A 27,596-nucleotide genomic window follows, 5' to 3' on the forward strand; every position below is an offset into this window, starting at 1 on the left:
CCAAGGAGAAGGGGTTTGTGTTCTAGCTCTTGCCTGAAGGACTGAAACAGCGTTTTATTCCATCACTGTGAAGTACAAGAGCTGACCCTGGAGGGGACCTGCTTCAGATCCTCTCACTCTGAGTGCTGGAGCACCGAGCTGCACAAAGCTTTCCCTTTGGCTGGTGGGATTTATTTACTGTGTGCAGACAGACTTGATGGAAATGTTAGATGCCACAGCCACAAACGGAGGGTTTGATATGTGGGTGTTGATTTTCCAGGGGCAGAGGAAAAAACTAAAGCTGGATTTTGAAATATGGAGTGCAGGCTATGTGTTCCTGCATCGTGCTCAGAGTGGGTACCAGTGTGGGACCAAATCCCACTGGTGTGTCACAGGGGCTCTGGGAATGTGGGACCAAATCCCACTGGTGTGTCACAGGAGCTCTGGGAATGTGGGACCAAATCCCACTGGTGTGTCACAGGGGCTCTGGGAATGTGGGACCAAATCCCACTGGTGTGTCATAGGGGCTCTGGGAATGTGGGACCAAATCCCACTGGTGTGTCATAGGGGCTCTGGGAATGTGGGACCAAATCCCACTGGTGTGTCATAGGGGCTCTGGGAATGTGGGACCAAATCCCACTGGTGTGTCACAGGAGCTCTGGGAATGTGGGACCAAATCCCACTGGTGTGTCACAGGGGCTCTGGGAATGTGGGACCAAATCCCACTGGTGTGTCATAGGGGCTCTGGGAATGTGGGACCAAATCCCACTGGTGTGTCACAGGGGCTCTGGGAATGTGGGACCAAATCCCACTGGTGTGTCACAGGGGCTCTGGGAATGTGGGACCAAATCCCACTGGTGTGTCACAGGTGTTCTGGGAATGTGGGACCAAATCCCACTGGTGTGTCACAGGTGTTCTGGGAATGTGGGACCAAATCCCACTGGTGTGTCATAGGGGTTCTGGGAACGTGGGACCAAATCCCACTGGTGTGTCACAGGGGCTCTGGGAATGTGGGACCAAATCCCACTGGTGTGTCATAGGGGCTCTGGGAATGTGGGACCAAATCCCACTGGTGTGTCACAGGTGTTCTGGGAATGTGGGACCAAATCCCACTGGTGTGTCACAGGTGTTCTGGGAATGTGGGACCAAATCCCACTGGTGTGTCATAGGGGTTCTGGGAATGTGGGACCAAATCCCACTGGTGTGTGACAGGGGCTCTGGGAATGTGGGACCAAATCCCACTGGTGTGTCACAGGGGCTCTGGGAATGTGGGACCAAATCCCACTGGTGTGTCACAGGGGTTCTAGGAGTGCCCAGAACATTCCCATTAGATGTATCATTTGTGACTGACAGCTGGGGTGAGAATTACTAATAAGGTCAGGATTATTTCAGATCATTCTCTGACATCACTCTTTTACACACATTTTCAAGCAAGGCCTTGTAAGTGGCTTGGTCTGTTTTGACTAAGCTGATGAAAAGGGCACTGAAGATCTACATTTTGGATATAAAAACCTAAATCTTCTTCTGTCCCATGAGTTTCAAAGTCATTTTTGTTGACCTAACTCCAACCTTGGGGAAGTACAATCCTTGTCAAATGAAACATAAGCCAAATTTGAGACAAATAAAAATGCATCTCACTTCTGAAAAATTTGGATTGTAAGTAACAGGCCTCTGTTTGAACTAATGTTGCTGAAATAAGTTACCAGAATTGATTTGAAGCCTATTTTCAGTGCAAAGTGAGCTTTTGCAACAGCTGTTGCCATGAGCTGAAACGTGCCCTGTGCTGCCAACAATCAGGTGTTGAGCAGTGAGATTTTTTAAAGATACCTTGATGAGCTACAGCCAAGCCCACATAGTAAAAGGGTCTGAAGAATATATTAAAATCTTACAAAAAGACCATAAATCCTTCTTAAGTAGAGATTTTATGTCTTACTGTTTTATCTTTCTTTCAAAAAAATTAAAGCTTCACACCAAAACCCCTTCATCTGGAATCAGAAAATAATACAAATTATTCACTTCTCATAGAAGACTTCAGTTGTTCATAGAAATGCAAGACATTGAGACTAAATTTTCAGTGTAATAATGAGCAGATTCATTATTCATGTTTCAAGCCAATAAAAAAGGAGATAGATTATTGGCAAAGTTTTCACACCTTCTAATGATAGCCTAAATGGAATATTATTCAGCAACTTGGGCTTTCCACTCACAAAAACATATAAAGCTGTAGTCAATCATATTTAGTGTTCTCAGTGTTTATCAAAATAGATCCTGAGGTTGAGTAGTATTGGAATCAATCAAGCACCAAAAGGTAATTGATTCTATTTCTTTTTTGTCTATTTGAGAGAGAGTTCTAACCAACCATGGCACCAGGGAGAGTGTTCATTCTGTAAAGCCCACCCTACCACTACCTATGTGCACTTGATACAGAAATGTGGTAAAAAATAAGGTTTTTATTATTTCCCAGGCTGGCATCAGGCAGCCAGGCCTGTGTCCAGCACCACAGCATCCAGTGGTGGCCTCAAAACTTTGTGGATTTTTGTCTGAGAGTATTTTTTAACTCAGTGCTGTATCTTTGTGCACTGATCAGTGTCTGCCTGGTAGTGGAAGTTTCCACATGCTCAGTAAACACAGAGTTTCTACTTAAATACACACAGCAGAGCTCTGCCAGAAAAATAAATACAGTGTTATAATTGGCTACTTTGCCAGTAATACATATTGCGTTGTATAAATTACCAGGAGTTGAGGAAAATAAGCACTTTAATCCCAAAGGTAAGGCATGAAGTTTTGCAACCTTTTTCTGCTGCATTCACAGCACTCTCTTTCAAGGACTGCGATTATTTGGCTGTTATCTAATTTCATTGCAGAATAGAAATCTGACTGGAGCATTGCTTTTTGCTGGTTAATTATAAATTTATTAGGGGAATTTCGCCAAATGTCCCTCACTATTAGACCTCATTGAATCTGAAGTTCAAGCCATCAGACTTCATTTAATGCAATGCATTGCCCTCTTTTTCTGCCTCTGCATGTGCTTTTTTGCTTTTTTTTTTTTTTGTTTGTTCGCAGGTAGATTCAATTTTCCCTTTCTGTGTATTATTTGCCAAGCAGACTCTTTCAAGTTATAGAAATGGGACAAAGTAATTTTTAGAAAAGCAAAATATGTAAGGAGGCAAGGTCCCTGGAGATGAAATGAATTTCCAGCACAATAGAGCTTTGCTGTCCTGTTTGGGTGTTGCTGTTGGCAGAGTATCTTGTTAACAGCACACCAGAATGTCTCAGGGGTAGGAGTGGGAAGGATTAGACAAGTTTATGGGACTTGCTTTGGGAAGGCTTAAACCCTCCTGAGGTCCTCTCAAGGGTGAATCCCAAAGTGTGTGAGACTGGGCTGGGAGCACTCAGTGTGCTCACAGCATCACCAGACAAAACCTGTGTTTAAGGACCATCACGTTCAGCACTGCCCTTCAGCCTTCTCTTGGAGTTTTGCTAAAAGTGGGGCTCCCAGTAAGCGTGAACCAAATTTGGAGCAGACTGGGGGATACCTGGAGGTGTGGGTGCATCCTGTGAGAGCACAAAGCCCGGGCTGTTCCTTACAGCAGCAGAGGGTTGGCACTGCAGCTCCCTATTGCAGCAAGTGGAATCTCTACAGCTGCTAAATCCTGGTGGCTTTTGTTACAGTTTTGAGCAGGAGTTGAAGCTGAGCTGACGAGGGCTGAGTTTTTCCAAGTGGTGTTAAAGGAAAGCTGCCATGCTCAGTTCAGCTCCTGGAAAGGGAGGGGAAAAGAGCTTTGCTTGATCTCAGACACTCTCAAAAATAAACTGCTGCAGCCTGTCAAAATTTACCAAGCTAGTCAAAAGTGTAGCTGTTGACATTGACTTATGTCCTGTCAGTGGAAGGACACAGTTTGATCCAGTTCAGCAGCTCTGTGTTTTAACAGTACAAGGAGGCCTGAGAAAAAGATGGTACAGGATTTTACAGCAGGCTTACAAACGTGCTGAGTCAGATGAGGAATGCTTGTTGATATACCTAGAATACAAAAATATATCAATCATATCATGCCATCATATCATATCATAGCATAGCATAGCATCATATCATATCATCTCATCTCATCTCATCTCATCTCATCTCATCTCATCTCATATCATCTCATCTCATCTCATCTCAATAATATCATATCAATCATATCATACCATACCATATCATAATCATATCATGTACCATATCATATCATATATCATATCATATCATGGTATCATGTTTGGGGTTTCTTCTTGCTTGGCTAAGACTTCCTAGATGGGAAGCTTTTGCTTTGCTTTTGGCAGAAGGAGGAAGACAAGGACATAGGAAGGGGGAAAATCATATCCTTGCACTTACCAGTAAAGTCCATCCCCCTTCAGAGATCAGTTTCCTTTTACATGCTCAATTTACTGTGCACCAGAGCAGTGTGAGCTGTCAGGCTCCTGTGGTGACAGACCTGGATCTCCTCCTGCTCCTCCTGCCATCAGTGGCAGAGCCTGTGCTGCTTCCAGCAGGAGTGGGATGTGCTCCCAGAGCCTGTGTGGTTCAGCCCCTGATGGGAGTGATGACAGCAGGGTTTAACACTGAATCCTGCTTCTGCTCAGTGTGAGCTTAAAAAGTGCAAGAATTAAAATTACCTGACACCAGATTTCACCAGATTGAGAAACTCATGAGTAGCTCTGCAAACACAGGGAAACCCCGAGTCACAGCTCTGTTTAAATCAGGGGATTGCTCCTTGTTTTGCAGAGCATTCGGATCACAGAGATTAAAACGTTCCACGAGTGCTAAATGTGAAAATAAATTACACAGAGAAGGATTAAATTTGTTTTTTCTTTCTAAATATTTCTAAATACTGGAGGAGAAATGTTTGCGTTGTCTCAGAAGCTGCAGTAACATCTCCTTTAGCTCTGCATTTTCCAAGTGTAAAACACTGGTTTGAGAGAGGGCAAAAATGAATGTTCACAACTGGAAGAGAGCTCCATTTTATTAAACATAAGTAATAATTGAACAAAGTGTTTCACATTGACAGCATCACACAGTCATGTATCTTTTCAGAGACAAATGTACTTTCTAGAGTAAGTGTCCTCACATGTCAGTGTCTCAGAAAATGTGTTACATTTAGTGAAATAATGGGTCAAAAAAAAAATAAAATCACTGTCATAAATGATGGCAGGCACTTTTTACTGAAATACTAGTAGTTTTATATTCTTGACATGAATAATTAGATGTGTCATATGTGAAGCTACCTAGACATAAAATAGGGGTCATAAAATGTAAACACATGATAGGATGCATTTATAACAGTATAAACCAAGCTGGCATTTTAATGTCTTAAGCCAGCCCATTTGCTATGCTTGGCCATTGATCTTGGCTGGGAAAGTTCTATGCCAAATTTAAACACATTTTGGAGATAGAGCCATATGATGATAAAGTGATAGGATTAGGTTTTGTTAAAAAGATTCTCTTTTTGACTGTTACAATTACAGCCCAACAGGGGCACTGGAGGCCTGTTGTGGTGTGTCTTTACAAATCTTCCTGAGAAATGCTGCCCACCTTCACAGCAGGTGACTTTCTGGTGTAACTTGCCCTGGAAATTGTTTTTTTTTTTTTTTTTTTTGGAGTGATTGCAGCTCACACAGAAGAATGTTTCTCAGTAGACACAAGAGAGAGCTTAGTTTAGTGTTTGCTTCGTGGGATGATTTGAGAGAGCAGTTTTGGGGAAAGATAGTACAGTTTGGGAGTTCCTGTTTGGGAATTCATTATTCAATGAATTCCTCTGAAGGCATGGAAAAAGGTGTGTGGGAGAGGCACTGACTCCAAAGAACAAGCTCAAAAATCTCATTAATTTCAATTGGCTGCATAGGTAGTTTTAATTACCTTGCTTGAACTGAGATTCAATAGGGCACAGAAATAAAATAAGTAATGATGACTGACTAACTAACTTTTCCAACTAGAGCTGAACATAGAAACCACATGCTTTAAAAAAAATGCCAAGAAAAGGGGCAGAATATCCCAATTCCATAGGATTGCCAGCATGCATGTGTGGGATTTTTTTTCAACAGTTAACAGAAGGATTGGCCACTTGTTGTCTGCCTCATGCTGTGGTTTGTCTGCAGTGAGGGCAGGCTGAGCACTGCTTTGTTCTCCCTGAGTTTTACTGGGAAAGTATGCAGGGCAAGAGAAATCTGCCCACTGCCTGTATTCCCTTTAAATTACTGCACAGTTGATGGAATATCTGACTGGTGCATTTTTTTGGCTGCTGTTTTATATTTGTGCAGAGCCTGGGAATATGCACTGAAGTCTTCTGTAAGTGGAAATCTTCCATATCTTCTGTTTTCAATGCAGTTTTACTGAAAGCCTTTTGGAATTTGAATAAACCATTTCGGAATGTGATTTTTAAAAGAGAAGTCTCCAAAAATGCAATCTTCCCAAATCTGTTGAGGTAATGATATAAGTGTTGGTATGGTTAATTGAAGCCATCATTCTTGGCATAGGTGTGCTTCTGCATCAGTATCTGCCCATGTTTGTTTGAAACTCTCACCTGGTGAGGTAGAATGAAGGCTGATTTATTGATGGGCCTCATTACCTCACCTGGCTTTAAGGGAAAAGAATTGACTGCAGAGAAAAAGAAAACATTGAGGATAATCGGTCCTGTACTAACACAGCCAAAGGATGGAGTGGTGTCTTAGTGAGGTTTAGTATGCAATCTGCAAAATACTGAGCTACTGAGCAGCATTTCTGTCATGGCATCATTTATTGAGAACCTCTTGAGGCATCAAGATTTGTGCAAGTGTCTAAGCTGCTGTTCATACATGGTCCCCTCTGTCTGCTGAATGAGGATATTCAGAGGCTGTGAGGCTTATATACATGAAGGCTCTGTGTTCACAATGAGAAAAATACTCAGTGGATGTAGCTATAGATTTATTCTAATGTAGATAAACTTGTACCATTGAATAGAAACATGAGCTTCCATGAAAAAACAGGGTGATGCTCTACCCTTCACATCAACCTTTTTTTTTTTTTTTTTTTTTTTTTTTTATGGAAAAAGAACATCTAGATAAATTGTTGCCCTTTCTGACCAGAAGATAGCTGGTACAAGACAATCTTCCTGAAATAACGTCTCAGCTGGAAGGAAAGATGGATTTATTTTATGTAGCACTGGGGAAGGGTTCTCAGAAATATTCAGTCAGTCAGTTATCAGAGTGGTAAATGAGATCTCGAGAGCCAGAGCTCATCAGTGTGCAGTGACAGGGAAGTGGGAAGGAGAGAGGCTGCATCAGGGCTGGGTGTTTGTGTTCCTGATGGAAAAGTGCAAATCATTTCCTTCCCTTCTGCTGCTGTCATGGTCCATCACTTCAGTCCATTTTCACCTTGCTAAGGGATTCTGAATGGGCCTTCCTGCTTTGGCACCTAATTAATCTCTCACAAGCCTGTTCTTGCAGCCTGGCTGCCTGGGATGGTCCAGATCTTACATCAGTGCCTGACAAACTAAATATCTTTTTTCCCTACACTTACCTTCCTTTTCCTGTGTTCTTTCACCCTAAGACCAGTCAAGCAGGTTAAAGACATTGTTCTTCCCCAGCCTTTGAAGAGGGCATGGACACCCTGTTATTACAGGAAAATACCCCTTTCACCCAATGGAACCACTCTCACACTGTTGCATGGAAAGCTGTCTATGTTTTCAAAAATGCAAAGTGCCCACAAAAGAAAATGTAGCAGGATTTTCCTTGTCAGAAACTGTTCAGCAGCTCAGAGCCTTTGCATTGGGGCACACAAGCTTGAAAGGATTGGGCACCTTTAAAAAATGACATACCTAGGCACAAATAGAAGTGTAAAATCTGAGATGGAAAAGGCATCTTTGTGGTGTGAAACATTGCCATGAGACTGTGAGACAAAAGAATTATTTTATTGAAGTTATTTTACCGTCATATATCAAGTGATCATGAATATCAGATACCTTGTGCACCGAGTTCTAACAGCCAAACACTTTATGTCTAGTTTAAAATGAGTCCTTGTGTCAAAATAACACATGTAGGCTATATAACAGGTAACACGGGGTGGTATAATGTATTATCTGTAATAGAAAAACATAGATTCTCTAAAACGATACCAGTGGAATCTAATATTTCTTTGAAATCTATTTCCTGGATTATATTTTTCCTCAGAAGCTACTTATCTCCCTTGTGCTCTGCCTTTGTGGGGACAGGCTTGGTGTTCAGGATATCATTCCAGTCTGGCAGATGGAAAAGCACTAAACCAGATGGGAGTCCCAGTGTTAGATCAGTGCTCAGGGGAGTGCCCATCCCCACCTTGCAGCTCTCCTGGCCTGCTCTTCACTGCACAAACTGATCTCCTGTGCTGGTGGTACAGAGCCAGCAAGAGCTCGGAGAGTCTTCTGGGGACATACAGGCAGGGGAAATAAAAAAAAAGGAATAAAAATCACATCTTTAATTCCCCCCTGCTGACAGCTTCCTTAATAAATATTGTAAGAAATTTCTCTGTTAAGAGCCACCCAGTAATCTAATTTGCAAGCCCCAGTGATATATTCAGCAGCCAGCTCCAGGGAGGTGTGTTTCTACTGTCAGAATCACATGAGTAGGGAATAAAAATCTGAGTTCTTGCTGAAAGCTGCAGTAATTTATGATGAGTTGTTGGCTTTTATTTTTTCATACTATTTTTTGACTCAGCTGAACAAAGAGGATAGAACTGCTACAGAGTTTACATTGATTAGTTTTTTTCTACAGTGTGCTCCCCTACCTGTGTGTTTTCACAGGATATAACAATACAAATACTGCACATTTAAGTTTTATGTATATCTAAAGAACCCATGGAGTGATACCCTTGTTTAATTATGAGTGACAGATCCTGGATTATTTCAATCATCTCCCATCTTGATATGCTCCTGAAGGAGTTAAGCCTTTGCCAGTCTGCTGAGTCTAAGTAATCCCAGATCTGTCACCTTCTGATTTGTCTGGATGGGGCATCCTTGAGCTCTTCCTTCTCTTCTCCTTGGCTCTGGTTTAAGGAATGTTCTGCTCTGGTGTGTATACAGAAGGTAAAGCAAAACCCTAAAAGCTTTCAGGAGATCACAGCTGCAGAGCCATGGTCAGGCTGTTTGGTGAGAGAACTGTGTCTCCACAGCAATGTCATCATGGTTGTGTCCAGTCTCCTACAATGGGAAGTTTCCTGTCTGCAGTTCTGTCTCTGTCAGGTCCATCCCCTCAGCTGAGAAGGACCAGCAGTGTTGTCTCAGAAACTAACTCATTCAAAGGAAACAAAGCAAGGAAGTGAGAAAGGCAGCCCATGAAGCTCTAGGGTGTTACTCCTCAGCTGCTCAGCTGGGAGAAGGTGCAGAAGCTGGGTGTCTTCAGCCTGGCAAGAACTTTCAGAACCACTTCACAGGGAATTCCATCTGAGCTGTTAGGTCATGATAAACACCTCGATTCTTGGGGTGCACCTCTGTTCCCTCACCTCTGCTTTAAGAGCTTGGAGCTTACAGTGGCCACTGGTGTGGTTCTTCCATAGCCAGAGACTATTCCCTTCAGGGAAAAGGCGTTTTGGGTGTCCCTAGGGACAAGGCTTTACCCTCGGTGAAGAGCTGCCAAGCATCACTTGCTTTCTCTAAGTCTTTGTGCAGACCTTGAGAGGAAAACCAGGTTGCCAGCACTCACTGGCTTTCTTCAGGGGCACAGTCCATTAGATCTCTCAGACCCTTTGAAAAAAAAAAGGAATTTGATGTCTATAAAAAGAAAGTGGTGCTGTCTCTATCCTACCTTGTCATCCATGTTCCCTTTTAGTTCTGCATCAATAAGGTTTTGGAGGATGCACCCAGGGAACACAAAGTGGTGCTTTCATTGTTGCTCCTTAGGATTCAATCTTTTAAATCCCACTTCTCATTTCTTTGTACATTCCTGCTCCAGCCTTCATTACTGGGAAGCAAACACCAATGGGCTGGGTTTTGTAACTCTCTGTGGTGCAGTGCTCGGGTGAGAAATCTCTGTCAACGTTCATTTTTCCAGAAAGCAGCTGGGGAGATGCATGAAATGTGTTCTTCATTCACCTAAAGACGTCTATTGTTCATATTACCCCGAGTGGAGGGAGCTGCATTCCTGTTTTCTTCTCTTGCAGTGAGAGGTGCAGATACACCCTGCGTGGCCACGAGGAGTCAGTGAACAGCATCGAGTTCCTGCCCTTCTCCAGCACCGTCCTCACCAGCTCTGCTGACAAGACCTTGTCTCTCTGGGATGTCAGAACAGTAAGCAGGCTTGCCCTTGGTCCTTCCTGAATTCAGGCAAAGTAGTGACGTGCGTGACGTGAGAAAAATGAAACCCGGTGTGAAATCCAAATTGAAAGTAAGGGTGATGTGCCAGGGAAATATTCACTAACACACTTGTTATCTTCTGACCAAAAATGTCACCATGTAACACTTCCTCTGGAAGGGGTCTGCCTCCCCTCCTCCAGAGCTCTGCTGATTCCTCATGGGGCATGCTTTATTTTCTCCATATTTTATCACTGCAGGTAGGTGACAGAAGCTCTGCATCTCTTCCTTTGTTCTTCTCTGCCTTCTTTCTTTGGAGTAGGTAAAAATGGATTGAGTCCACTGGAGTGTGTGTTTGTCCCTGCTGCTTTGCAAACCATATATGCAAATCCTATTCAAGTAGAAAATGAGAACAAGGCAACATGAATTTTTTTCCTCTTTCATCAGAAAAATCTAATAGTGATTGCTGTTTCTGTGGAATGAAACAACTTTTGAAGTTCTCAAATTATGCCTTCAGTTGGCGTTACAGCCACTCTGCACTTCTCAGGCACTGTAAAGGTACAAGATTCCATCCTGGAATGGAGAAGGTTGTATTCATGGAAGGGATTTGAGAGAAAGCAGGAAAAGCTGTTGCTGTGGATTAAATGGTCTTGTCATCAGAGCTTTAGAAACCCCAGATAGGAAAAACTGCCATGGAAATGACACTGGAATACTTGAGGAGCTCATTAGGCAATTTCTATTTATGGATCATAGAAACAGAGTGAATGGAAGGTCATTTCATAATAATAATAATCCTGGTCAGAAAGCACAATGAGTTAAAATGAAGCTAGTCAAGACTCATTATTCCTAAATGCACTGGTTTGTAGGAATATTTGATATCCAAATATGAATAATTCAAAAAGAATGAAAAAAAAAATACTGAAATACAAACAAAAGTGAAATGCTTAACAGAAAAAATAGATTTCTTCTTTTTTTTGTTTTCAATAAATCCTGCAAGGAACTTTATTTTGCAAATATCTCAGTAATCTCCTGCTCATAGCAAATTAACAGAGTCGTCAAGGAGTTTTCCTTTGACAAACATAAGGAAAAAACCTCTCTATTTGCTCACCAATATTGTTTTTCAGCTTTGGGTAATTTTGCTAAGGTAGGGAAGACCTTTTGTGAAAAGAAAATGTTGTATATGGCATTTTGCTATGTATTTATGCTGTTGTATTTTTTCCGTGTCCAGTGGGAATTCTTGCAGGTTTGGGATAAATGCCCACAATGAAACCTCACTTGAGGTGGTGAAATCCCTGTGGAGATGCCACCTCACTCCAAATGCTGAATGATATTACATGTTCCCTCCAGAAAGAAGAATTATTTTGTCCCATTAATAGGGAATACAGTATTTTCTCACCTCTCTGAAATTAATTAGCATTAAGGAGTACATTTAAGATGCTTCCAATGAAACATGAAAACCATGTTTTGGTTTGTTTTCTCATAAATCAGATTCCTATTGCTAATCATATCTTGCTCTTCAGTCATCAAGTGCAGTCAGCTCTTTATTATTAAAGATAATGATACAGAGAACTGTAAGTCAGAGCAGTGTAAGTTAAATGGACAATGAGCTCTGGATTTGGGGCAGGGGGGAACATAAATCCTGGCAATTACTAAGGTGGAACTCTAATGCAGCCTGCAGATTTTGGAAATGTAGGGGGTTTGTTTGTTTGTTTGTTTTGTTGGTTTTTTTGTTTTTTTTTTTTTTGTCTGTCTGGATAACAGAAAGTAAGATCCATCCAGTGATTTAAAAAAAAAAACCTTCATCACATTGACTCTAATTTTAAACCTAAGGGATATGTTGCTTATAGGAAAGTGAGAACAGAGGAAGATGAATTGCACTTGTGGCTCTTTCCAAAGGCTGAGGGAGAATTACAGCTTTGGTGTTGGATTTGGGCAGGAACCACACTCGTGCTGTGCCAGACATGCAGTAGATCACATGTGGACACCCAGGCTCCAGTTCTCTGGTGGGAATTTCTTGCCAGTGAAGTTGATGGCTGTGGTGCCAAGATAAGCTGCAGAATTTATTCCTCTTTGTGCCAGTTTCATAGAAAGACAAGCATGTTCTGGCTTTTCACCAGAACAATTCCTCTCTGATACGTCAGGAAAAGCATCTCCACTCATGAATTGCAAAGTGTGTCCAGTGATGAATGTGAGAGGTGCAAAAGAGCCTGTGACCCCCTGAGTACAAGTTCCCCTGCTGGGTTAATTCCTCCCCTGATGAGGGACCTGCCACTCCTCTGCATCTCCCACAGCCTCAGGAGCCCTTTCTTGGGGTTGCTCACATTTGTCTCGACACCATTTGAGCCAAGCTTGAACCTCTGCACTTTTTTCAGACAGATGAGATACCAAATATTTATACACTTAAATAATTAAATAGAAGGGAAGAAAAAGATACATTTTTCATTCTACCTGTTCGAAACGTATTGATTTAGTAACTGTCTCACCTGCTTTCTGATTTTTGAAATGTCAGGTTCTATAACTGGATATTTCATTTTTGAAAACGTTGTAGAGACACTGTCTTTTAAAAGGCAGCTTTCAGTACTAATGCCCTGAGGAATGTGTCCTACCAGGATTTGGGAAGAATTCTGTGTGTCCTTAGCAGGACAGGCCCATTCATGTCAGTGAGGCTGCTCCTGTGAACAAAGTTCAGCACACACAGAGCCCTGTAAAAAGTCACATTCATACAATGCTCTGTTTCTATTTGATTTTGTGAAATAACAAGTATTTGAGATATTGTTTGATAATTAGTGTCCATTTTGGTCTGTACTGCTCACTGATATTCAAGTTTCATATTCTATTTATCCAGGATATATTTCTTTATGTAGTACAGCTCAGCAATTAAGATGAGATCTGTTTTTTCTGCAATCCATTTGTAGAAGATTGAATCATAACATAACTGAAAGGATCCCATTCCCACCCCACTATCCAACTAATACCTCTGACATTCAGGGAGGAAGGCATCAAGGATTCCACTTTTTCCTATTTGGGTCAAAGATGACTTGAGGCAGCTCAGCTGAACAGTGGCCAGATGCCAGCTCTGACTCTGCACTTCAAATTGTGTCCTTGTCAGAAATTTGTGGGCTGAGCAGCAGAATCCAAAGTTAGAAGCTCCAAGATAGTGTGGTCCCTGATGAGTAATGCAGGCACCAATCTTGTAGGAAAAAGGAAAAAACAGAATAAAATTGTCCAAAATCCTGCCTGAACAATTCTTGCTGTTGTTTCACTGTTCCCAGTAAAAACCTGATTCTGGCCATTTTGCTCCTCAGAGACTCCTGCAGTTTCCCCTTCCCCAGAGTGAGGGAGGGCATTGGGAATGCAGGCAGAGCCTTCTTGCAGGCTCCTGCAGGGATATCTGTGCAAGGCTGGGGGAGAACTGGATCTCTCAGCCCCTGGGAATGGTTCCTGAGTGACTGTCTTCGGGTAACTTTATAAATAAATTAAATAAATTGGTTTTAACTGGTTTAACTTTTTTTTATTTTTCACTTCTCTCACCCCATTCAAATGTTTCCTCCCAGATTTGCCCTAAACCAGGACAGTGTGATGCACCACTCTTCATGCAGCAGGGCAGGCTGGGGCTCAGGGGCTGCAGCACACCCAGAGCAGTTCATTAGGAAGAAGTGGGCAGGGAAAAGAGGAAGAGGCTGCTGGGGGGTTCTGTAGGGCAGAGTTCTGTCTTCAGATGTGGCATTGGATAAATAAATCCAAATTGTTAATAAATCACAGCTTCTGTGCTCCAGTGCCTGCTCATCATGGTGTGCTCATGGCTGTTAAGCATCAGCTGAGTCTGATGGAATTCCCACCCAGTGAGGTCTGAGGGAAACCCAAATGTCCCCCCTGGTAACACTCAGCACCCCAGCACCATGTTCTGAGTGTTACAATCCAGGCTCTGCCTGCTCTGTTCTTCCTTGGCTGTTCATGATCTATCCCAAGATGATCCATCTGTGCATCCAAAGAAACAGCAGAGTAAACCCCGAGGATCTGGGGCTGGGCATTTACATTTTTTAATTGGGAAAAGGGCTCTGGCTGAAGGCACATGGGTCATTTGAGGACAGTGGCCTTTTCTAAGGGCTTTTCACTCCGTGTCCTATCAGAGAATAAATAAATCCATGGACAGGGTAGTTTCTGAGCTGTTGGCTGAGGTTTCCAGCTGTGCTGCAGCATTTTAATGATGAGCACTTGGCTTCCTATGTGTTTCATATGGATGTGGAATAATTACAAGGATGCTGATCTAAGCTGCAGCCTTGCATTTTTCTCCTTCACAATAAAGCCCATCCTGTCCCACCCTGGGATGTCTTTGGCCTGGGACAGCCTTGCTGTGGTTCCTGTTGCAGCTCAAAGCTGGTTTACTTTTGGTTAAATTCAGGGAAAATGTTCCAAACTTATAATTTCCTTTTTAATTCATTTGCTTCTAATGAAATTATCTTTTAGACCACTTATTTTCCAGTGTTTATTTTATCACTATTTAGTAATTTCTAAAATAGTAATTCCCTTATTTATCCTATTGTAGTTTTTTTTTTTTCTTCCAGTGAAATATAAATTAGCTTGTAAATGTTTTGCTTTTCAATATGGATTTTGTCAGAACCTTTTTGTCAGTAGACTTAGAGCACATGGGAACACCCAGATCTTTGCAGGGATTCTGCCTATCTGTGGTGGGGGGATCTTTGCCTGTGTCCCTTTGGAATGGTCATTCACATGGCAAATTCAGGAAAAATGTATTTAAGGATCAGGTGTATGAGAGAAGCATTAAGAGCCAACAGGGAGTGATTTTGAAAAGCAATCTGGTTGTCTTGGTAATTTTTAGCCTATTCCAGTTGATTTATTCCCAAGTAAACACCTTAGACACAAAATTATCAGTCAGAATCTCCTCGGAGTATTGGATTTGTCAGTTTTATTTGAACCCTTTTGAACTCCTGAGGAATGAATTCACGAGATGAGTGGATAGACAGGATGGGTCATTTAAAAAACCTTTGACAGGCAGTTTAAGGTCCAAATCAATCCTCTTCAAAAGTAGGTCAAAGATTGAAGTTGTCACTATTGGAGACAAAGAGCTCTTCCATGCAAACTCCAAATCTCCCAGTGCAATTGAATTATGTTGCTGTAAAAAAGGGATGTGCAAGGATAAGTCCAGTTCCTGGCATGAAGGGTAACAAATTCTGTGCTCCTGATTCTGTGCATTTGCAAATAATGGGTTCATATTTTAAAACTCTGTGTCTTAATGTGCAAAGGAATTTGAGTCACAGTGAAATATGAAATCAAGAACAAATAGTTATGAATACAGACTATGTTTTCTCCCAGTAGTATCTCAAAAGACAAAACTAAAACTAAAAAAGGTTTATGTTAAATCTGTTCGGGATGCTTTCCTAGAGACTTAGTGCCAATTTTTCAAAACCCAAAAGTATGACTGAGAAAAAAGCCAAGATTGCTTTCTAACAATGAAAAATAATTGGGGAAAACAAGCTTGATTTGGTCAATGTAGTTCTTAAAAATGCTATATTCTGACTTTTTATCAAAACAACTTCAGTGGAAAAAGCAGATTGCAATAAAATATTTCAAATAATGAACATGGAAATGCAACTTAGATCAGTTGACCCAGATGCAAGCAAGAAAATATCCAATGTTCTTGTTTGGCTGTGGGTTCTTTTTCTTCTTGAGAAGCAGGAATACCTTCACTTTGAAGGGCACTGCCCTTCAAACTGTGTGTGGCTGCTGTCCCCAAGGTCACCCTCACACTGGGACTGTGTCTTTCCCTTGGACTTGTTCTCTGTCTTGTCTTCCAAATCAAACCATTAAATCAACAGTTAAACAAACTGTTTTATCAGCTGATAAAAAGGCTTTTTTTTCCCTGTTAAACCAGGTTTAAATCAGACTATACCTTTTAGAATCAGACAGGTTGTTCTGCAGAGCTCAACAGAGCTCAGCAGTTGGACTTGATGATCTTAAAGGTCTTTTCCAGCCTAAATTATTCCCTGATTCTAAAGCTCCAGGTGAATTAGTGGCCCTTAAAAGGTTATAATTGTTTTATTAAGCTGTTCCTGCTCACTGATTTGCCCAGTCCTGTCCAGTGGATGTCAGAATCCTGCTGCCAGTGGGAATTCAGCACATTAATGAGCTGTCTTCCATTGCCTTTTCCCCAAAACACAGAAAAGCTGCATTTTTAATTTCAAGGGAAGTCTTCAAGAGGACAAGACAGTTCCGTGTGTTGAAGCTTAAAACCCCAGCTTGACTTGGAATTCATGTGAAATGTATAAATGGCACTGAGGTTAGATTGAAGTAACACTTTCCATCATGATACTCACAGTCAGGTGAGCTGCTGCTGGAGAATCACAGAATCTGCTGAGTGGGAAGGGACCTCCAGGGACCATCCAGTCCAACTGCTGGCCCTGCCCAGCACCATCCCCAGCAATCCCACCCTGTCCCTGAGAGCATTGTCCAAACTCTCCTTGAGCTCTGGCAGCATTGGGGCAGTGACCATTCTCTGGTGAGCCAGTTCCAAGAGCCCCAGGATCCTCTGCAGCTGGAGGCTTCCCTGTCTGTGCAGCCATGGTTTCCCCAGGGGCTCTGCAGGAGTTTCCTCCAAGGTCTGCACCCTCCAGAGCAGGTTTCTTGTGGTTCAGCCCAGCCTGGCTTTGACTTACTGGTGTCTTGGAGCAAGTGTTGGCTCCTTCCTCACATCTCCACCTTTCCCAGGGTTGGAACAGCCCTGTGATCCATCCCTAGCAAGGAATAGCCTGGGATCCCTGTTGGCTGCCAGGCTCCCACAGCTCCCAGGACACGGATTGTCTCCTCTGCTGCAGCCCTGCAGGGCTCAGTGCCTGTTACCAAAGCTTCTGCTGTGGTTCAAGGCTCCCTCTCATCCCTGTGCTGTTTTCCTGGATCCCCAGGATGGGTGATGGGGATGTGTTCCCAGCACTCAGCCAGAGAGTTGCTGCTGGGCAGGGCAGTGTGGAGTGATGAAGCCATGTGGGGCACAGGTCTGTAGTCACAAATGAGGGATGCCTGCATCCCAGGCCCTGCAATTCCCACTGCCGGCAGCTCCTTGCACTGATGGGTTGCAAATTTGCAAATTTGCAAGGGCAGGCAGAGAGAAACGGTGGAGTGGAGGGGGCATTAATTCACCAGCCATTGAGGCAGATTTCATCTGTTTTCACTTGCTGCTTGTCTTTGAATATGAGTGGTAATTAGAGAGCTATAAGCAGATAAATTTAACACTTTGGAAGTCTGGCCATGGCTTCCAGTAAACCCCGTGAGGCTCCTGGCACAGGTCTGGGGTGAAATGAAAATGAGGGAAATGCAGTGAGGGAAGCAGGCTGTGCTCCTGCCTGGGCAGAGGGCAGACTGACCCAAATCTGAACTTCTTATCAACTGCTGTGCCCATCCAGAATGTGTGGGCAGGATATATTGTAGTAAGAATGAGTTTGATTTCTATGTCAGCAATGTCACTTTGAAACAAAATGGGAGTAAAGTTCTTTCAAAGGCTTTGGGAAAGGCCTGGCTGCAGAATAACATTTGCATTGACTTCTTGGTCCTAAAACTCTAATTAAATTATTGATTATGAAGCTGGCTGCTTTCTTAATAGTTCCTAATGTAACAATTAAACCAAAGTAAGTAATTAAAAATGAAAAGATTGGTCCACAAGTACAATCTCCAAAAGGTCATTTTCAACTTAATCGCTTTTTTGAAACAGGCAGGAATAAAACAAATGAGTCATTAGCAAAAAAGCAATTTGGTGTGTGCATGTGTGTAATAATGTGTCTACCAGATGACCACTGACCACACAATATGTAAATTAATTTTAAATAATGGCTAAATTTATTTAGTTGGTGTTATATTAAGACGTCTCTTCCAGACCAGACCTCTGGTGTGTGAAGTGCAGTAGGAGATACAAAACTGTTTCTACTCTGGGTAGCTGAGAGCCCAGGGCAGAAACCAGAAACTTCAGTCAAAGAGCACAGAATTTCACTGGAACTATTATGGTATTGTTTAATGTCATAAACAATGCTTTGTACTACACTGAGCATTTATTTTTATTATTATTTTATAGGCATGAGAAATAAGGGTTTAGATCCAGTCAGGTTGGTCCATGGATTTTTACAGGTGTGAAAGGTGGCAGGGAGGGGAGCACAAAGGTGTTTGCCTGAAAAATCTCAACAAGACCACTTAGCATTGTTGGATAGTGATTGTTGTTTTGGCTGCAGTTGGATTCCAACTCCTCTGCTCTGAACCAAATTCTCTTCTTGATGAGGTGGGGGGGAGGGAAGAGGGGTGATGGAATTCCTGTGCAGCTCAGGTTGTAAGAGAACTAGATATAACTGTTGGTCTGTGAAGTTAAGCACCATGGTGACTGTAGCTGCACATTGTCAGAAAGATATACTAAAACCCAAACCTTACAAATAAATTTCCTTTCTTCTAACAATAATGTGAAGTAAGTAAAATGTTTTCAATGATTAGGTTTTCGGTTTGGTAAAAAACTGAATCAGGATATTGGTGGTTGCTCGATGTGTTTGTATAGATGACTCCCTTTTAACTGCTTGTGGATACATTTATTCCCACTCTGGCTCCCCACAGCCCCAGGGGGTGGTTGCTTTGGGCTTGAAGTCCTTTTCCTAAGAGCAACCAGAGAGCGCCTTGGAAATGGCTTGAACTGAGAAGCAGGCAGAACTTTGGGATGACTTCAGCTATGTCCTGTTCAGACAAATGGAATTTCAGACCTTGTAAGATATTTGCATAAAAATATTTTCTTGTTGCTTCAAGAAAGCTTAAGTGGTCAATTTTGTCATGTGCAGAATAGCTGAGGGCCCTGGCTTTGCAGGAAAAGCTGTAGGCTGCCAAACTGGTTTTGGGTAGAACACCCCATGGAGCACTGATGGATGGTGAAGGTTTGCAGTAAGAATTCACACTTCAGATGTTGCCCAGAGGATGGAATTTTGGATGTATGGGAGCTGCCAGGCACTCACAGGTGTTAAAGAGTTCTGTGCTCTGACACCCTGAAGGCAGCAGCACGGGGAGGTGCTGTTCACATGCTGCAGTCCAAGGCCAAAATGCAGCTCCTTGGTCACAGCTGAATTCCCTGCCATGTCTGGAGCATGATTAGTAGCTGAGAATGTTTTATGTTAAGAGGCAGAGTGGTTGGTGTATTGCAATACAGATACAGAACTTAGGAGGTGCTTCTTGTCTTCTTCACAGCCCCAGGGATTTGCATGTGAGTGCACTTCACCATATCACTTCATCATGTCACCTTACCATATCACTTCACCTCTCTTCCATCTCTCCTTTCGCCCTTGGGCTGCAGTGTTGGGCATGAGAAAAGCACATTTAAAAGTGAGTCTTGCCTTGTCAGTGTGCTGTGCTAACAACCTACAGATCGTGGAATATTCCTCCAAGGATCATCAAGATGTTTCACCTGATATTCTAAAAGACAACATATTCAGTTCTCTCTTTCTGGAATCTTTTTCTCCACTTGTGTTTTTAGGTTATACTAAAAGGATAAATAGAAAGGATTAATTTGAAACAAATGAGAGACAGACCTGATTGCTAAAATAGTGGAGGTGGGACAAAGAATGTGACAGAGGTCCTGAGAAGGAGCTTCAGGTGTTGAAAGGTGTCAGCGTGGACTGGGAGACTGGCGTGGGGCTGGAGAGGAGAGCCAGCAAGGAGCATTTGTTTTGTTCAGTTGTATTTCAGAGTGCTCCAGGAGACAATCCTTGTGGGATTTCACATAGAAATGGGAGCACATGTCCATTTGCTGCTTTGCAGACGAGTTTGTGTCATGGCTTTGGAATTGTGAGATTGTCAGAGCCAGAAGTGACCCTGTGGAGAACTGTCACTTCTGGCATCCTGAGAGCCCCCAGTGTCCTTCACTCAGCAGCAAAGAACCCACTGCTAATTGCATGCTGAACTTTATGTGAGGCCATGGGGAGACATCAGTGTGCATCACTGGGCCCATCTGGAACTTCCCATCAAGGAGACAGTGTTCCAGTCAGAGGTGTGACTGCTGTGTCACTGCAGCTGACAGCCAGGTTTTCCTGCACCGTGACATTTGCCAGCCTCTGCAGCTGATGACAGGCTTCTCCTCTGAGTGCCCTGGGATTGCTCACAGAATTTCCTCCTGTGTGTACTGGCATCTCCTTTATTTTCTTGGAATAATTAGACATACCTCAAAGACATACATTTATCAAGGCAGTCAGCATGCAATTGCTCATCCCTGCCATAAATCCTGGTGTCCCACGCTATCCCATGACAAATCCAACTGTGAGTGCTCTAATCCTCTCATAAATGTTATGTTTGGATGTTTTGTGTCCTGCTTTCCTGGCAGGCTGAGGTCTGTGAGCTTCTTTTCAGGAGAGCAATCCCAAAGCCCCTCTTGATTGCGGGGTGATTGCAGACCTAGGACAGAAAAACCAACTTCAGCAGCAACATCACTGTGTCTCAAGTTCAGATTTCTGGCCGTGACTCACTGTGGCACTACTAAAATTAATTGTTCCAGGACTCAAAGTGTCCTGGCACCAACACAGGCAGGATGAGGCACTGCCAAAAAGGTCCCACCAGTTGTCCCCTGGGAACTGGCTGTTCCCACTCTGCTCAGCATGGTTTTCAGGACAGAAAGGATTTACTGGTAAATACTGGTTTTACAGTTTATTTAGCTTCTCATTTTCTCTAAAAATACATATGTAATTATGGCATTCCTGTTTTCCCTCTTCTGTGGCTCAAGCCCAGCTTCTCTGCCTCCAAGGGGGTTTCAGGCCAGTCTTTTGCAAATGATAGTATTTTACATGCCAGTCCCTTACTCAGCTGATTGTTTCTTTCCTCTCGGAAGATGTTTTATAGAGAAGCAATAATCTTTCTGAAATAAGACATCACATTCAGATTGGAAGCACTGGGACAAAGCTGGTAGGCAAGAAGCAGAATTCAGCAATTCAGTGACATTCAGTGACAAAGCCTTTGTGATCTTCCCATGCTGGTGACAATGGTCCAGCATCAATGGCCCAATTCTGCACTGGGAACAAACCACAGGAGAGGAGGTTACTCAGTGCTGGATGTTGATACAATTGTGCCAACGCCTACTTTTGATTGAAATCTCTCCTGCTTTATATGAGATTCGTGCAAAAGCAACAAAGAGTTGCTTGAGCAAAACCCACAAAATTTCAGGAATGGTCAGGAATGTCAAAGCTGTCCCACTTCCCAGCTCCATCCACTGGTGCCATGCCACTGGTTTTACTGGTTGAGATGGAAAGTTGACTTTGAATCTCACTGCATTTGGAAATGCAGGTAGAATTTATTTGACCCAGTTAAAGTGCAAATAAGTGTCAGTTGTATTTGTATGAGTGTCATTGGAGTTTGTAAAAAGTCAGGTTTGTAGGAAATGGGATGGGCAATGCAAGATACTGTGAGGGGAAAAAAGCAGTTTTATTCTGGGAAAAAAAAATGTGTTAACATATTTTAATAATTTTGGTTTAGGGGCAAATTTTTTGGTGAAATTTTGTCCCTCTAAAACCTTCCTTTTCCTAATCTAGAAAATGGAGTTTGCAAGAACTGCTATGAATTTGCAGAGTATTCTTTTTTTACTGTTTTTAAATCTAAAAAATACTTTTTTTCTGGAGGAAAATGCACATACTGCTTTTAATTTAGACCCTGGTTTCCAGTGGAGTGTGACTTGCTGTAAAGCAGAGTTAAACAATTGCCACACACCTGCAAAAGTGTGTGCCTTCAAGTATGGGGCTGCACATCTTTTCTAGATCTATTTTTCTACCCCAGAAATACTTCTGAGTAGTCAAGAGTAAATATCAATATTAACTCTAGAACAATAAAGATGTTACTCAGCACTGATGGAAACTAAGAAGGCAGTAAGTTGTGTGTACTGGTGTAATGTTCAAAATTGGGCTGGGTTTGTGGTGACAGCCCCCATCTGCTGTCTGACTTACCACTTTTTGAGACTTCTGTTATTAAACAAATTAATGGAGCAATTTACATTTCTTAGTCACTCAACATTAGCAAGTGGATTGCATTTCCTAATTAGCATGCAAGGAAATGGATAATAAAGCATTTCCCAAAAAATATGTGTCGCTGGTTCTCACACCTTACTCCAAATTTACTCATTTTTTACCTTGCCAAAATGAAATAAATGCCTTCTGGGGGTATGAAAAATGTATTTCTTTCTTCTTTAGCTTCCCCTTAATTAACTTTTAATGTATGCTGTTACTCAGGGGTCAGTCCTTAATACTAAATGTGTCTAAAAGAGAAAAGACAGATTTAAATGATTTAGATAAACATCTGCTGAACACAGGGGCATAAAATTACAGATTTGGAAAACAGTGGCTTTCTGCCAGCATTCACAGACAAAGAAAAAAGCCACAAAAATTGTTTTTCCATTTCTGTAAATCTTCTTCCCTTGTATGTATAAGCTTAGAGGAAATGATCAATTCTTTAGGTACAAGTAAGATGGATTGCAAATGGTGCTTATATTATGTATATATAAAATACAAACTTCCTGAATAGCACCAAACTGCTCTATAAGCATCACCTAAGTAGCAGAGATTTTGATGGAGGACATCTTTCTGGTATAAAAGTCAATGTTCTGACTTGTTCTGGAGCAGCCTTCTTTTCCTTAATTTAAGACCAGGAAAGGAGAGAGTTCCATAGTTTCTGTCTACCTGACCATATAAAGTTAATCCATACTGGTGTTAAATAACTCTGTTTAGATAAATTGGTTCAGTCTTTAGCAATTTAGAACAATCTTCATAAGTAATGTGCAGTAAGAGGGTATTAAAATAATTGCCTGCTATTTATTTTCAGCAATATTCAACTTCAGAAATGGCATAATAAATAGAAATATTTCCTGGCAATCTCAAGATTTCCAATAGTTGAATCAATACAGTAAACACAATATAGTTTGCCAAATAATTACAGAGGCTATGTTACAGACCTAAACACAAAATCACTCAACATGGTTAGAACATTATCTGATGGAAGAGAATTTAATCATAAAAACCTGATTGATCCAATTATTTCTGTGGAAACATCTTTATTTTTCAAGCTTCTCTCACATGCTGGGTAGCATCCCAGTGGAAATTTTCTGCATCCACAGGGGGGAGCAGGGAGGGCTCAGTGCAGATGCCCAGGAAGGATTTCTGGGGCAGTGCAGTGCCTGGCAAAGGAGCTGCTCTGCTGCTGACAGCCTGGGCAGCCCAGGGATGTCTGACTGGAAATGGTTCTGTCAACGATTTTATCCTAGACTAGGAGTGGGAATAGAACTTGGATCCTGTGTCTTGTATCAGGATGTGTGAAATTGGGTCACTCGGGCACTTGTAGCTCCCACGAGCTGTGTCCTGCTGTCTGCAAGACTGGGATGATTGGCATTAGCAGGAAAAGGCAATAGGTTTAAAACTTTGTGTGTATCAGTTCATGGAGGGAACCTCTGTTCTGCAAAACCAGACTGTAGTGTCTGCAGAATTTTGGATATTCCCCTTTGACAATTTTGATCTGTTTTCCAGTTTCTAACAATATACTGGAATCTTTACTTATTAATATTTTAGAACAGAAAGTTGCTTTGATTCAGTAGGCCTTAACTTTATAAAAGGTGTTTTTCAGCGCTGCTGATATTATCTTACCAAATTCTTGTCAGCTGATTTATTTAAACTGACCCATTCCTTGACCAGGTATATTGTTAGAAGAGGTCTATGTCCCACATTGTCAGCTGTTGACAACACTTCTGTTAATAACAGGATGCGAATTAAATCATGAGAGAAAGCATAAATGTGAGCAAAATCAGAGCTGGGTGCTCAGGAGGTTCCCAGCTCTGGAGTAACAGTGTGTTCTGATTCCTTCTGGCAACACCCATGGTGGCCCCTACAAAATTCCTGATGAGAAGTGTCCCATTCCATGACCAGAATTTTTTTCTTATTGCATGGATCCTGCTATGCCAAGCCCCACATAATGCCATGACCAAAACAGGCAGAGTGATCTAAGTGATGACTTCAAGACAATATAAATTAGGTAGACCTTGCTCTGTCCTCTGTCAGTGTTACTGTCCCATTTTTGAGAGGGATCTGGGATGGATCAAGAGGGAAGATGACAGTGTGGTGTAGATAGATCATGTTCTGCTTCCCTCCCAGATAACTATGGATGGTGTAGGTTAAGAGAGAGAAAGATGATAAAAAGATAAAATCGAGGATAAATGAAAAATAAGTAGTAAGAGAGATCGATGTGAAAGCAGAGTAAGCAGCAGTGTCAAGAGAAAAACAAGGCATAAAAGAGCTTAAGGAAAAGAAACAGCTAGCAAAAAATCAGGATATATTATATATTTTTGGTATCTGTTTTCTGCTCGGAAGCTTCTACCAAATAAAAGGCTCTATAATAGTGATTGATTTGTAATCTCTGGTGTCATTGCCCTCACTTCCCCCAAAGCCTTCTGGAGGCTGGCTGTTGAAAAGTATGAATTACAGCAAAGAAATGGTTCCTGGCAAAAAGAGGGATTGGTAATCAATTCCCTTCCTGCCAGGCAGATCTGCTCCCTCCCGTGGCATTTGCTGCCTGGTATCATCCTGTCTGCAAAAAGTCACCAGGTGTGGTGCCCAGGGAGGGCACAGGGATACCAGGATGGCAAATCAATCATTCCCATTGCCCACCAGGGAACACTGAGGACAGACAGCATGTCTTGAGTTTGGCAATTCAGTTGTTATTCAGGATGAACCGAAAACTGGGAGGCTTTTCAGGACTCAGTGTGTGCCCTGGGCTGGTGCTCCCCGGGGGACGATGCCCAGCTGCAGTGTGGTGGCAGCAGGAGTTGCACTCAGGCTGCCCATGGCGCATGCTTGGGGTGGGTCTCTGTGCCACCACAGGACTGCCAAGGTTTTCTCTCACGTGCCCAAGGCACTGGGCAGGCAGCACTGTGAGGAGAAACGTGGAGTGTCTGCCTTGGAGCAGGGGCAGCAGAGGCTGCTGCTCCCCAGGGAGGATGGGACTGAGGCAGTTTCACAGAAGTTGTATCCTCAGGGAGCAGAGCAGGGTTGTGGGAGGAGGAGAACACAGCCCCAGACTAAAATCCCAAAGGAGAATAGCTCTGGGACAACGTGCACCTGCAGCAGAAGAGGGAGCACGTTCCCAGGTGTGAGCTCCTCCCTCCTCTTCCAGGGCCAAGGAACCAGGTGAGGACTTCAGCAAGAGCTGAGGAAGAGAAGGTGAAGGCATTGGCTAGGAGGGCTGTCCTTGTGCCCCACTGTGATGCTCCAAGGAGGGATACAGGTGTGCAGCAGCTGTCTGTGGAACCTGGCCGTGAGGTAGGGTGGGAGGCTGGGGATGAGCCCATCCCACTGCCACCTACCTCAGCAAAGGTCCTCTCAGCCCTCCTGCTGGGGATACAGAAGGAATAAATAAAAATGCAAAAGAGGAATTACTAAAACTGTCCCTTGATAACCAAATGGTTGATCATAAATTGGAGTGTCTATGCAAATGAAGTAAATAATTAAAAACTCCAAGAACAGCACTGACTAGGTGGTTGATGGCTGGCAATTATAAACGCTGAATTTTTAATATGCATACATCTAAGGAGCCAGTAAAAATTAGCTCCTAGACTAATGGACTTGCCTTTCTTCCAAGGCAGAATTTTAATGAGAGCATTATTTATAGCAGAGACCAAGAACGAGCATTTTCTTGTTCAGTCTCATTTCTTCTTTGCTGGCACTTTATTCATTAACCTCCGAACTTCTCTGGAGAAGAATAATGCCCTACACAGTGGAGGGCAAAGATCACCCTGACCTCCTGAAATTAGTCACAGGTCAGGTATTGTTAAGAGAGTTACATCTTCTAACAAATAATATTCATAAAACCCCATTGGTGATATGTCCTCATTTCCTGCTGGTTTCTGGGTCGTTTATCTGCAGTTCAGTTCACTGAAGAGAAAATGAGCAGAACGTGCTGTCTTGTAGTGCAGAGCTTCTTGTGCCATCTTGACTTGTACCGTGCAACACCATGAGATTTTAGGATTTTATTTGAAAATTTGCAGAACTGGAATGCAAGTTATAGGTCATGTGCATTTTAAAGGGATTTATGTGCTTTCCTTTTGAGCTTCTTTTTTTGTTAAATATATTTATTATGTTAATTTTTTTCTAATTTAAAAAAAAACCCACTTGCCTGTCTTTTAGTAATCCATGAAGCTCTGGCTTAAATTAAAAAGTATGAAACCAATAAAATTAATGAAAGATCTACTTCTCAGATCAAGAGAAGTGTGTGCTGTGTGTGCTGACCCTAGTGATGAGGGAGATAGGAAGGCAGAAGGAGCAAAAATGAAAATAGTATGTTGGGGGGTTGTAATCAAACCCAAATGAAAGGATTTTATTAAAGAAGGCACTTCTCATTTAAAAAATATATGTAATTTTTTGCCTTTGCTTTCTGAAATAACAAAGCTTAGTTTGCACTTCATTCTTTGCTAATCAAAATCATGTGTTGAAAATGTTCACCTGCAAAGTTCTTTTAACAATGGTCTTGAACTTGGATGTTCAAGTGGCTGAGCCCAGAGAAGATCTCTGCATAAGAAGTGCCATTTAATTTGGAGGATGCCTGAAGATTGCTATGGAGCAGAGTTGTTGATGTGCATGTCTAATGAAGATTTTTTTTTTCTGAATTAATTTTTAAAACTCTTTGGGTTTTGACAGTAATATCTGCTTTGAGATATGTCTGTGTATCTCAGGAAATTCTCAGATCCATGTCTGACTCAGGACCTGTTTCATCTTGCTGAGATAGGAGGGGGTTTGGGAATTTTGGTAACCTTCCATCACCTTTAGCAGGACACCAAGTGAATGGACATCTGACTGCATATAATGGGACCAGATGTCAAAATGCACTCAGTGCATTTTTTATATGAATAGCACGTTTAAACTGGAGAACATGAAAAAATAGTGAGGACAGCAGAGTAACTCTTTTGTAAGAGAACTTTCCTCACTTGTGGCTGGTTTTGGATGTAACTGGATGGGAAAACTAGAGCAGATGTACCAGGGCACAGCACTTCCATGATGGGAAGTTGCAGCTGGGGCAGAAGAGAAGGTCTCTTGTCCAGGGTTGCTTGAGTTGCCTGAAGGTGACTGGAAAAATGAGAACTCTCAGCCATGAATTGTCCCCTCAGTTCCTGCGTGTTTGAAGCACATCAGGGCTGGTGACTCTTGGGGAAACATCCCCTGTGCAAAACCAGCCAAGGCAGCATTGCAGTGATGAGTGAAGGTCTGAATGAACTGAACTTGGAAGTGCTGCTCTGGTTTTCCCTTCCCTGCCCTAGTCCTGGTGGAATAGCTCCGAGGTAAGTGTTTGTTTGCCGTG

General features: G+C 42.4%; 1 protein-coding gene across 1 annotated transcript in view; it reads left to right on the plus strand.

The window, feature by feature from the left end:
* The window catches only part of SPAG16 (sperm associated antigen 16), a 364,149-nt gene that overhangs the window by 206,098 nt on the left and 130,455 nt on the right, over positions 1 to 27,596 (plus strand). Inside the window, exon 13 of the mRNA XM_062506713.1 lies at positions 10,124 to 10,250. Coding sequence (XP_062362697.1) covers positions 10,124 to 10,250 — 127 coding nt within the window. The remainder of the gene's footprint in view (positions 1 to 10,123; positions 10,251 to 27,596) is intronic.

The sequence above is a fragment of the Cinclus cinclus genome, chromosome 21, assembly GCF_963662255.1.
Source record: "Cinclus cinclus chromosome 21, bCinCin1.1, whole genome shotgun sequence".
NCBI lineage: Eukaryota > Metazoa > Chordata > Aves > Passeriformes > Cinclidae > Cinclus > Cinclus cinclus.